General features: G+C 35.9%; 1 protein-coding gene and 1 long non-coding RNA gene across 2 annotated transcripts in view; both read right to left on the reverse strand.

The window, feature by feature from the left end:
• LOC118177937 overlaps positions 1-8,264 on the reverse strand; it is a 21,212-nt gene extending 12,948 nt beyond the window's left edge. Inside the window, exons 1-4 of the long non-coding RNA XR_004755979.1 lie at positions 8,111-8,264; positions 6,408-6,545; positions 5,355-5,459; positions 4,113-4,205 (exon numbers count right to left, since the gene is read on the reverse strand). This is a non-coding gene — a long non-coding RNA (uncharacterized LOC118177937). The remainder of the gene's footprint in view (positions 1-4,112; positions 4,206-5,354; positions 5,460-6,407; positions 6,546-8,110) is intronic.
• A 2,449-nt stretch (positions 8,265-10,713) lies between these two features.
• On the reverse strand, positions 10,714-13,013 carry LOC118177971 (ubiquitin carboxyl-terminal hydrolase 42-like). Its single transcript, XM_035346101.1, has 5 exons — positions 12,699-13,013; positions 11,513-11,623; positions 11,252-11,354; positions 10,980-11,047; positions 10,714-10,820 (listed from the first exon to the last, which is right to left on the reverse strand). The coding sequence occupies exons 1-5, from the start codon at positions 12,889-12,891 to the stop codon at positions 10,714-10,716; spliced, it is 582 nt and encodes a 193-aa protein (XP_035201992.1). The 5' UTR covers positions 12,892-13,013.

Below are 13,013 nucleotides of genomic sequence, written 5' to 3' on the forward strand. Positions count from 1 at the left end.
CTTTTGGGCAAACGTAACCCCCTACACATTCCCCCCCCCCCCCCCCCCCACTGCAGCTTATTGCACACCACTATCCCCCGGAAACAGCCAAGCCAGCATCAGCTGCAAATCCAGCATCAGGATTGACATTGGCAAGGGATAATAAATCAGTAGGTTGTACAAAAAAGTTCCCATGAAATGTATGTATAGAAAGACCTAGAAGCAGATGAAATAATTCAGACAATGAGGTTGTAACAGCATGTGGTGCTTTTGCTCGGGTGGGCGGCCGAGCTCCACCACAACCGCTCTCTCACTCCCCCTCCTCAAAGAGGAGCGGGGAGAAAATACGATGAAAAGGGCTCAAGGGTCGAGATAAGGATGAGGAGATCGCACAGTAGTTATCTTGACGGGCAAAACAGACTCAGCATAGGGAGATAGTAAGATTTATTGCCTATAGGGAGATTGTAAGATTTATTGCCTATTACTACATTACTATTATTACAAGCTAGAGAAGTGAGAAACGAAAGAAACTAAAAGTACCTTACCCCCCCATCCACCCTCTTCCACCTCCTCCCCCCAAGCGGTGCAGGGGAATGGGGGAGTGGGGGTTATGGTCAGTCTATAGCGCTTCTTCTCCACCGCTCCTTCTCAGTCACTCTCATCCCCTGTGCTGTGGGGTCCCTCCCACGGGATGCAGTCCTTGCTGAACTGATCCGGCGTGGGCTTCCACAGGCAGCAGCTCTCCAAGAACTGCTCCAGATATGGGTCCGTACCCTCAGGTCCATCCCTCAGGAGCAAACTGCTCCAACCTGGGTCCCCCACGGGAAGCAGCTCCTGCCAGGTCACCTGCTCCTGCGTGGGCTCCTCTCCACGGGCTGCAGGTCCGGCCCGGAATCTGCTCCGGCAGGGGTCTTCCACAGGCCGCAGTCTCCGTCAGTGCAGGTCCACCTGCTCCACCGTGGTCTCCTCAACAGGCTGCAGCGTGGAACCCTGCTCCACCGTGGTACTCCATGGGCTGCAGGGGGACATCCTGCTTCACCATGGTCCTCACCACAGGCCGCAGGGGACTTCTGCTCCGGCGCCTGGAGCACCTCTCCCCCTCCTTCTTCACTGACCTTGGTGCCTGCAAGGCTGTTCCTCACTCCTCTCACTCTCCCAGCTGCTGTGCGGTGCAGCATTTTTTTTCCCTGTCTTAAATATGCTCTCACAGAGGCACAAAGCATCACTTATTGGCTCAGGTCTGGTCAGCAGTGGGGCCCTTACCAAACATGGGGCATAGATCCTTCTCACAGAAGCCACTCCTATGGCCCCCTGCTACAAAAACCTTGCCACGTAAACCCACAACACAGCATTAAAAACTTCCTTCAGTAATTAAAGCCCACAGTCCTTATGTTTTAAAAATACAGTAAAAAATATTTATCCCAAATATTAAGCAGAATCAGTTATTATAGGAATCATCACACCTTTCAGAGTGATCCCATACATTTCACATTCAATTTGGAATGCTCCAAACTGAACAATGCTCTTACACTACACATCTCAACTTCGTTGAAATGAGATGGTGCAGTCTTAACTAAAAACTGAAAAAAAATATAATAATAATAATAATAAATAATAATAATAATAATAATAATAATAATAATAATAATAATAAACTAATATCCAAATAGCACATACTGATGTAAAGGTGACAAAAATCTGATTCTTCAGTGAAAGAAACAGACTGAAATTTAATCTTGTTTAAGACTAAACACATTCAAAAAGACAGTTAACATGTTTTCCCATATGTAAGATTATTTACAATATATCTTTTGTGCATCTTGTGCACATAATTGCCACAAAACCAATTTTCTTCGTAAGGTATCTTTAAAGGTCTTTCTGCAACTTTTCAGCCTGAGCAGGATTATGGATATGATGATAAGACAGATAGTAATAGATGCACCCAGCAGAGTATTTGGACTTGCAAGCTGTGAAGGAAGAAAAGATGTTGTTAGAAGGTAAACCATGAGGTCAGGACGTTAAGATTGTGTATAATGTTCTTCAAGTCACATCAATATTAACCTTTTTCCTGATATGAACTATGCAGTATTAGCTGCATTTACAAGAGTGCATAAAGACTTACAGGAAAAGCAAAGAGTGCCCGGCTCAGTTCTGTAGGATTCATGCCTGACCCCACTAAATGAAAAATGCAGTACCCACTTTTTGTTGTTGGAAACTAAGGAAATCAGTGTGTTGAATCAAGAGCAACAGGTAGTGTATTCGGGATTCTCATAACTTATGTCTGAGGAAGAGAAAGAATAATAGCACCTCACATCTGAATTGCATGGTCCTTCATTAATGTGCTCTTTGAGGTGTGATCGGTTCAGGCACGCATAAAGCCAGAATAAAATTTTTTTTGTGTTACATCCACTACTGCCTTTGTAGTAAATGAATGGGGAATATCATTTAAAAGCAAAGATGCCAACTTGGTATGTTACTTTTTTCTCTGATTTTTCATTACAATAAATGTTATTTAACATCTCAAAAAAAAGCCATCCTTTGTTTATTGAAGGTTTTCCTGAAAATACTGTCAATTAATAATACCACTGGTAATTCAGAGGGAACAATACAAGCAAAATACAAAACCTTGAACAAGCAGTCCAATTTTATAGTAGCGTTAAAGCTCACCACTCTTTCTGACCTGTTCTCGGAAGTACTGCTTTTCTTTTACTTTTTCCCTTTGTATCTTCTTATGTTTCCACAGTGCCCGACACATTTTTGGTATTACTTGATATTCAATTCAGAACTTTTCTAGAGTATCTCAATAGGGTTCATCCTTATCCCCTCAGTTGTTGATATCTTGGAATCACTCTCCACAGAAGAGGGAGTCCTCTCGAATTGCTGCTTTGTTTCCCATAGAAGATCATAGACACAGGTTACAGCACAAAAATTCCTATGCTGAAACACACTTTAAAGGGTCTTTGATGTTCTAATAGCTAAAAGCATTTTGTTTATCCAGAGTTGTGCCTGTAAGCTGAACAAAACCTAACTTTACTTGACATACAGACCTTTACATTACCCTTCACATACAGACCCTATCCCCTAATATCATAGACCTGGTATATTACACCACATTCACTGAACGTAAGATTTCAAAAAAATCATATCAGCAAAAAACCCTTCAATCTTAACAACTAATATTTGTGAAAGAAATGAATCAAGAAGTGATCTACACAATTTCACAATATTTTTGTAGGCCCAAATGTGTTTCACAACAAAGCAAAAAAACAAACCAATTATATTATTGAACATTTTGTGATAAATGATTGAGTCCCAAATAGGATTCTAATTAAAGTTTGTAATTTATTAAGCGAATAGAGGCAAGCAAACAGCGCTGGGTGCGCCGGTAGTCTCTGCTCCACCAAGACACACTCCTGTTACATCAGGCGGCTGGTTTTTATGCTCCTAGACTAATACATATTCATCACTACTCCTAGAAAAGGCAGGGTCATTATAATTAGTTCCCGGAATCCGAACCCTCTCCCGGATGCATGCGTATCAGTCTCTGGTGGTCCCTCTGCGGTCGCTCGTGCTGAAGGCTCGTAGTCTTCCTCCCAGGCTTTGTCCTTCGGTCGTCCTTCAACTCCCCCTTTCTCCTTATTTGGTGATCTCTTTGGCGGATATCAGAGGCTTGCACAGCGTCCCACACAAAAATCAGCAGTTTCCTAAAAACTCCTTGGCTCTCTTATCTCCCAGACCCAAGTCTCAATGTTCGCCCTTCAAACCCTCTATTTACACAAATTGCTGGACCCTTCCTTTGCGTGATACAAGAACTATGTACACTAATCACTCTGTTTTTCTTAGATAGAAGGTTATATTTAATCATGCGGCCCTAGCATTGTTCCATACTGACACAAATCAAATTAACACATCTCAAAATTTTTTTTGACATTCAGTGAACACATTTATATTCTTTCCTTAAAACTAAGTGACAACTTATGTTTTCTATAAAGCTGGCAATAAGTTATATTGTGTTCATTAAAAAAAATCTAATTCACAGTTACATGATTAAAAACTGACAATTCAGAAAAAAATAGATTAAATACAGCTTCCAAATGTAAGCATCATACAGCACACATCATTAAAACGCCTACCATTTTCTGTGGTACTGACACATAGTTTGGGTATCCAAGGACATCTTTTATGAAGTTGTTATCACAGTTTTTTCCAATCCAAATATAAAAAGCCTGTAGGATGTCGGAATCATTTTTAGTAAAGGCCATTTCATAGGCTGCCTCCCTCATTTTAGAGAAAGAGACAAATAGTAATGAAATTGTAATATTACCAGGAAACACCAGTCATGCAAATTGATCACCTGAGAGCTCCAGTTGCAATTCACATCTCTATATTCATTATTTGTACACTGACTTAGTAATAATTGGTACCATTTGGAAAAAATATGATTAAATGTCCAAAACCTAGTTAAAACACAAATACCAAAAGGATGCAGGCCATGTCTATATTGGTACAATTAATATATGTTACCTCCTAAAATACAAAAACTAGATTTTTATAAAGTCACACCACTCCGTCAGTTACTGCACACTGACTTCCAATCTCAACAAGCTATAGTAAAGCACTAATTACCAAAACACATTAAAATAATTATTTTGTACATCTGAAGACAGAAACTAATTTGACATTCACACTCAGCCCCTGAACTTCAATGCACTTTCCTTCTACAGTGCCATTACAGCAGCCTATTTTATTGCATTATTAGAGTAGCATAATGTTATATCCCATTAAGTGTTTTTAGGGTAATTCCTATGATTAACTTATAATAAAATAAAATATAATAAATAATAATAATAATAAAATAATAATAACTGTATTTACAGGTTTTATTCCCTCTTTGCAAATCCCTCAACTCTTGCAACTCTTATGCCGCATGAGCCACATAGCATAAAACTACTTACATTTGTGTGTAACTGAAAAAGTTCCTCCCTCAATGACAAGTGCTTTGTTATAGGCAGACCATAGTACATGCAATTCAATAACCATTAAAAGAAAATTTTCAAAATGTAAATCCATTATTTCCAGAAAAAAAAAAAAAAAAAAAAAAAAAAAAAAACACCTTGATATGAACTCCTGGCATATTTCAATTTGTCTAGCATGAAAAAATGAACCTTTGAAACCTTAATATGCAATCTCAATTAGAGATTTTCCACAGATCAAAAATATGAAAGCCTTTTACTGGAACACAGAGAGAGTATTCCCAGGCTACTTAGGATGCTGATTCATTATACTGCTAAGGTTGAGTTGGCTGCTTTCAACAATTCAGCATTATTTTATTTTTTATTTTTTAAAAACAGGAATGTGCAAAAACAGTCACTTACTGAACCACAATCCATAAGAAAAGCTCATTCTCTTGTCAACTTCTCTGCAGATAATTTCTGAAGAGGAGGCTGAGGAACAACTCTGTCATTTATATGTATTATGCTCTGTAAAGAAAACAACAGTCTATAATACTGTAATAATAAATTGGAATTCACTATTTTTGTCTTAAGCAGGTGTGATAAAATAGGAAGAAAAACACTGGTAATCTCTACAAATGTTTTGAGAATTCTCATATAACAAAGTGCCATCTAAAATGTTCACTTAGATCAACCAATTTGTTTAAAAACACTTTCAAACTAATATATGGGAATGGCTACACAGCACTAAAATTGATCTGATCAAACAATCTGGTAAGAGCAATGCTGAAGAAAACAAAACACCAACAAATAAATTCCCAGCATAATTTCAGATTGAAGCTGACTGTGATAAGACTGCGTCCCCTTTTGGATAACATAAATAGACTAAATATTAAGTCTGACTTCTTGTATCTAGCTTTACTTCTTACTATTAGAAATAAATGCATCCATTTCATAGGCTGCCTCTCTTCATGAAGGGCTTACTAATAAAAACTTGTTTTGTAAAAAAATACTTCCTCAGTCTGATCATGACAATCTAGAAGTATAATTATTGCTTCATTCACATCAGTCAGAGGAACGACTGAAAGTCTGTTATTTCATGCAAATTTATCTGGTTTCAATATACAATACCTAGTATTCTCTACCAAATTTTATCCATTTCCCCCTGAGAGTTCTAACACACAAAAACACTGGATAGCCATCTAAGACATACAATCTTCTCTGTTTTCTTTATATAATTGAAAAACATGAAATTATCGTGAACACTGAAAGAAGGTGAAAAAAACCACAGATCTCTTCATAACATACTATGGTACCTGCATATAAATATATATGTGTGTGTATATATATATATAATAACCTATGGAAAATGCCCAGTTTACATTCCAGTAACAAGTTTTAAATAAATTACTGCAGCACATTAAGCGACACTCCATTAAAACTAGAAAATATTACAAAACAGGCTTCGTACATTACCTCATCAGTTAGCTTGTCTATTCTGTACAAGTTGGGATGTATCACTTTCATCAAGTGAATGAGAGGCTGACTCTTTATCTGGCACATGGCATATACACGATCATCCAAGCGTGTACTAGTGCCTGTTCCAAAGGCTTTCTGTAAGAAAATATTGATAATCATGAAACCTATATTTTATGTCACACCTAAACAGTATATTTCCTATTTTGAGGGATTGTCAATTAAAGATAACAAAGCTTTTGTTATCATCTTACCTATGCATCTTACATAGAACATGCATCTTACCTAGATACATCAGAAAATCCCAATTTATTATAAAAATGTATGCTATGCTAGAAAATTCCCAATTAAATACAAGTTGAATACCTTTAAAAACTTTATCCATTCTCCTTACTGATGAAAAAGAAAGATTAAAAAAAAAAATCCCCACTTTGTGTAAAATGTTTATGTGGTGGGACCAGCATTTCACATTTTCATGCTTTATGAGTGGCCTTTGAAATTCACTGAAGACGAGAGCCCAGCAGGGTTCAGGGTTCAAAAATGATACTCAAGTGGATAGTAAGATGGAACCTGATTTTATATTAGCAAATGGTAAGGAAAAGCTCTGGGATGGAAATAGACTTCCGTATCTTATAGCAGAAACCAGGCTCTCATAGAATAAAGGTTTATTTCGTAACTCTCCATCCTATTGGATTTTTCAGCTCTCCCCTAGAAGCAACTGATAAGACTATTCTCTCAGTAACAACACAATGGAGAAAGCACCGTCTTCTGATTGAATGGAGAATATTCCTACAAGCAATATGCAAATTCACCTCTCCACCAAAGCTGTGGATGCAAGTCCTCTTTTTCCAGTTCTAGTTTCTTATTATTGTTAATAAAGGTAAAACCTCTATAAATTCCTTCTCTTCTCACCAGCTCTTACTCTAAGCTATCTTTTACCCAGATTCTCCTGACACTAAATGGGTTGTTTTTTTCCCCACTACTTATGTCAGTGTTAAGAAGTCCTAATGAGTATATTAGAGGCTAAAATCATCACACAGCCAAATGAAAAGAAATTATTATGATCATATTTCTTACAGAATTTACATAAATCTTTGTTTCTAAGAAGAAAAAATGAACACAACTGTCAAGCAGTAAGTATCTTGAAGCTATGAGATTTACTGAAGATAAAACCCTGCAGTAAACTCTCCTAATATTTAAGTATGATTTTTGTTAACACAAAAGATATTAAAAAATCAAAAAGCAGTGCCTGAACTTTAAGTGAACTTTAAACTATTCATTTTAGTTTCTTTAATATGTTTCATTTCATTTCCATGGAAATTAAATTTTCCTTCTTAGTACCTGAAAATAGAAACACATGCACTGAAAACCATATGATTTTTCTTCACAAAATAAAATGAAGTACTTATGAGAGACTTACAACAACCCCTTGGGCAACTTTAATTAGTTGCCAAAAGAATCTAAGAATTGCTGCTACAATCTATATTATGATTTTCACTGTAAAATCAAGTAACAAAATCTATTTTAAAAAGTCAAGTAAAACCAAAAAAACTATTCAGGCACTAATCAGTTAAAATAAGCTTGCTCATTTTTTGTTTCTGTCCTGTAAGTTCAAAAAGGAAAACTGTCTTTTGATAATTATAGGAAAGGATTCCTCCAATGGAACAATGAATCAAACGTCACTGCTACTAGCTTATACCTACCTGTTTGAGAAGAGCCAAAACATACAAGGGAAACAACGAGGGAATTTGGTGCTATCAGTATGGACTGGCAGATTTGAGGCAGCTGACATATACGCAGACAAAGAGTCTACCACAGCATTAACTATGGCACCTCTTGCATCTGAAAGATTAGATGAAACTGAGCGATCCACCGCTGTTGGATTAGAAGAATAAAAAAGGCTAGTAGAGTTGACCTCATTTGTTTCATTTTCCATACAGATGCTTCCTTTTCCAATGCTTAAAAAAATAAAAATAGGAGTTGTAACACTTGATTTAAACTGTAGTATGAACACGAGACTATGTACACATCATGTTTCAAATATTATGCAAGTAGGTTAGCTATTGATTAAACTATTCACTATTGTATATCCAAGATGATTTGAAACAATTATTGTGACCAAAAAAAAAGTCAAAAATAATGTTCTCTCATCCTTTCCATGGCATAACAGTTTGTGCAACTTAAGTTCTATCTTTCTCTGCTAAGAAAAAGCTGCAAATCTTTTGGTTGGAGTGAAGCCACCTGCTGGACTGAATGCGCATTTGAGACAAGATACAGAAGTACTGTTCCTTTTTTTTGTAATTCATTTGGCTACTAATATACCACCTCCAATCCAATACCCCTGTTCTTTACTGATATCAACTTCTAAGTCAATTCCTATGCAGTATTAGCTGCATTTACAAGAGTGCATAAAGACTTACAAGATCAAAGAATTCCTGAAGCAGCCTGTGCTTTTCAAAGACAGACAACACTTTGGGAGGAATTAATACATATAGTAGGCACTCCTTACCAAGAGAAGCTAAATCAGAATATTGTGAACTTAAGAGAAATAAATCCACAGCAATCTGTTGGCCTGAACAGTCCAATGCCAACTTCTTATAAAAAATCAGACCAAGATGTTGGACCACCTTTGATGAAAAAGTTACACGGGATAGAATTAAAATAGTGATTGTGCTTCCATAAGAATTTAAGGAACAACAGATTTACTGTTCAATAGCAAAGTATCATAAGCAAGTTTCATTTAAGCAAAATTTTACAGGCATTTCAAAATACCTGTAGAAATTATTTAATGTTGCACATTCTTTTAGATCATCTTTACAAGCAGGTTTAATACTCCCTTCAAAAAAGTTTACACTCTCATACAAATAAACATTCACATAACTCTAACATTTACTAGATACTTTTTTTACAATGCCAAAAATAATAAGAAATTGCGTTTTAGACGTACAGTGTCATATATACATGATATATATACATATTCAAAGCCTTGGTTGATAATAAATTAATAATAACTTTTAAAACTACATTGTGTTGAACAAAGTGTAATATTTTTATCATTAAAAAGTAACACTGGAATTGCACATTACATATAGTCTTGAATTAAAAGGGTTTCTTTAGATCTATTTTGAATATTTAACTGTTTCAATGTAGTGATGTATTTTGAGTAGTCATACCTCTTTGCTTTCATGGAGATTTACAACTAAACTATCTGCTGTAGGAAGGAAAATATCTGTAGGGAAAAGGGAAAAAAAACTTTAGTACATAAAAAACAACAACAACAAAAAAAAAAAAGCATTAAAATAGAACAAAACAGCTCATTGCCCATAGATATAAGTGCCACCAAATAAGGTCCACTTTTCTGATAACATATTAGAGCGAAAAGCAGTCTCAGCATAGCTTGCTTTGTTAAAAGAAAAAATATATATATTTGAATTTAAAACACCAAATGTTAAAACACCAACTATTCTGCAAAAAGTATATGACTATTTTTGAAAAATATATTCCCTCACATTTTAATAACATTACCCTAATACCAGAATATGAAAGACAACCCTTCTATTGGAGTTTAAAAAAAAAAAAGAGAGAGAGAGAGACTCTCAAAAATGTAGTTACTTACCATCAATATCTGAAAAAATCAGCATCTGAGGCTGAGATAATGTTATGAATGAGGCTGTCAAATGTTATGAACCCTATTCTAGTTCTTGAGTCTCCAGGCAGCCTGAAACATTAAAACAGAACAAAACAAACCATTAAGCCCTAAATTTCTCTAAACCAAAATCCAGTGTCTCTACAATGCAATATTTAGTCATCTTGTGGACCATATTTTTATACAGAGCATTAAAAACACAGACAGAAATACTAAATGGGATTTCTAGAATTTGGAGACTAAATGGGCCTGCAAACAGAACTTGTCAAGTGCTGAAAACCTTGACTTTCAACACAAGAAGCAAAAGTCGGTTCTTGCCATCTGGATATAAATTAATTGGACATACTGATTTTTGAGTAGGCTTTGCATGAGATTTCATGAATTTTCCTAAAAAATAAATGAGTATGCTTCTGAGAATCTGTTAACAAAATACCAGTAATACTCTGAACAAAAAATAATACTATAATAAACGTAAGAGAGGAATTATATGCTGGTGTCATTACCAGAAAGCAAAATTTTCTAAGACAACTTTGTAGAAAATAATTTTCAGAGTTTCATTCTCTTCAGGATGAAAAATTAGTTTTCAAAAGACAAGACCATAGTGAAGCCTCACATAAAAGCACCAAAAAAAATTGCATACAGATTGTTCCAGTGCAAAACTTAGGAACATACAGAAAGTGGCACAAAACATCTTACCTTTATATCCAAAGTGATATCAAGAAATGCCTCATACGTATCCGAAACTGCTTTGCAATTCAAGCACTTTACTGGAAGCAAAATATAAGTGCTTAACAATATGTTAAGAAGGAGAGTACCTGTCCAAATTCAAGTTGTTGATAGATACTACTTTAGACGAACTACAGACTGCTTTACTACCAACAAAAGACATAGATAAGTTCTACGCCCAGGAAGATTCTTTAAAGTACCTCCTGATCTTAGAAATCCTCCAAATATTTGATGAATGATGGTGGTAGCTTGAGAAGGTCTGTCCAGTCTGGAAATAAATTATAATCAGACCTCAGAAGATTTAAAGCACACAGTTAACTCTTCAAACGGTTTTATGAAAACCAAGGATGATGTAGACTTTCATTTTTGATAGCAAATAAAGGTCTAAAAGGGGGTAGAGATTATTTTTGTTAGTAAATAAAGGACTAGAAGGTGCCAGGGAACATATAAAAGTGAATTAGTTTATGCTTACTTGGTGCTTCTATTCAAGCATGCTTCCTGCATTGCATCAACAGTATAGCGCAAGAACTCGTGTGCGTCTTCTTGACTGCCAAAACGGAAATGTAGTCCTATTCCTAAATAGGAAGATGATAGTATTTACCTTGTTTAAAAATTAAATAATTCTTGTATTTCTAAAATCTCTCTTCTTTATAGTGTTAAAACCATTTATACACATCAAATAATTATTTGAAGATTACAAGATATCGAAAAAGAAACATCTGAAGCCACTTACGACTGAGATTATTGATAACATGCGTAGGCTCGATGGCATCAACAGTGCAACGCAGGGCCTGGTTAATGTGAGTCTCCATCGTGCACATCATGCAAAAATCTTGTTCACGACCTGAAGAGTGAAAGAAGAAAGCATCCCAGTCTAGCAAAACATACAGAATTACAAACAAACATATAAGTAAACTTTAAACTATAGATACAATATCCACTCTCCTTGCTACATTCTCTTCTCCCAAGATGCCAATGTCCCAACAGTCTTGTAACATCTCATTTAACACAACCTTATAGAATAAAAATATCCATTAAGCCTGTATTCAAGTGCATTTTGTGGTGAGAAATCTAAAAGACTACTGCAAAGGCTGACAGGAATGTGAACACCACAGGCTGCAAAATATATGAGGAAAGAATATTTGACATTGATGATACAGCATTAAGAGAATGTACGTTATTTTCAGCACAGTGCTGTCAGGTGAGCTTCATGATACAGAACTACGAGTCCTTTGGGAGAAAGGAAAAGTTAAAGTTATGTATGTAGTAGTACTTCTACCCTCCTTTTTTCAACAGGATTCTTAATTGAAACCATTTCTACATACGGTAAGAAAACAGTTACTTTTCTAGGTATCAATACAAAGATACCAGCCTAAAAAGCATACAGCTTTAGTACAACATTTAGTTTACAGTACAACATTTTATTTAGGACAAAATCAGTCTAGATTTTAATACAGTCCCACAGAAAATTGTAGTCATGTTCATAAGAGCTCCTATTGCTTTCTATGTTGCTGTTGTTGTTGCTTTTAATTGGTTCAACAACAAACATACCATTTATTGTAGTGCATTATGGAACCTAGGCTGTGAAGACTAAAGACCTATGATGCAAACATCCTAAATTTTATTGCCTTTCTACCAGCAGGAAGCCCAAATAGTCCAAACGCCAAATGTTCATTAAATGCATTACTGTCCAATGCACTTCATTATTCCCATGAAGCAAGAAATGATCCATTAAAGAAAAAAAAAAATGGTGTATTAAATGCACTCCATATGCTATTCTGAGCCCACTGCTAATACAATGTTCAAAGTCAGCTTCTACAGGTACAATCAGGCAAGTAAGTTTGTCTCACAGAATCACAGCTGTTCTTTCACCTTCAGAGCTATCCAACAGATTTAAAATACTGTTAGAAAGTACTCACATGACTGGCTGTGCTCAAGAGAAAGCATGTAATTGGCAAGTGGGGGTGTGTACGTCAAACACTGGAGAGTAGCATTAAGAAAACACGTTGCCAAGATTGTACAGGCCAACTCCAACACTTTGTGTTTCTTGCCAATCCATACAAAGCTTCTCAGGTGGCAAAAGAATCTTTTGTGGCGGAGCAATTCCATCATTAATGACTGCAAGGAAGTTACATTTAAAAAGAGATTTTGTTTGTTTGTTTCTAAGACAGACAGTTAAAACTACTATTCTGCAGGAGCACCTAGAGGAACTAGCTACAATCCAAACCAGAAAA

This window comes from Oxyura jamaicensis, chromosome 24, assembly GCF_011077185.1.
Source record: "Oxyura jamaicensis isolate SHBP4307 breed ruddy duck chromosome 24, BPBGC_Ojam_1.0, whole genome shotgun sequence".
In the NCBI taxonomy this organism is placed as follows: domain Eukaryota; kingdom Metazoa; phylum Chordata; class Aves; order Anseriformes; family Anatidae; genus Oxyura; species Oxyura jamaicensis.

What these genes read in the sequence shown, in the direction of transcription:
- LOC118177971 (XM_035346101.1), bottom strand. Translation starts at nt 12,891, where the DNA reads ATGATGGAATTGCTCCGCCACAAAAGATTCTTTTGCCACCTGAGAAGC. An exon ending in TGCTTGAATAGAAGCACCAA is followed by an intron (nt 11,048 to 11,251) that starts GTAAGCATAAAC and finishes ATTTATTTCCAG; the next exon opens with ACTGGACAGACCTTCTCAAG. An exon ending in AGGATTTCTAAGATCAGGAG is followed by an intron (nt 10,821 to 10,979) that starts GTACTTTAAAGA and finishes TTTTGCTTCCAG; the next exon opens with TAAAGTGCTTGAATTGCAAA.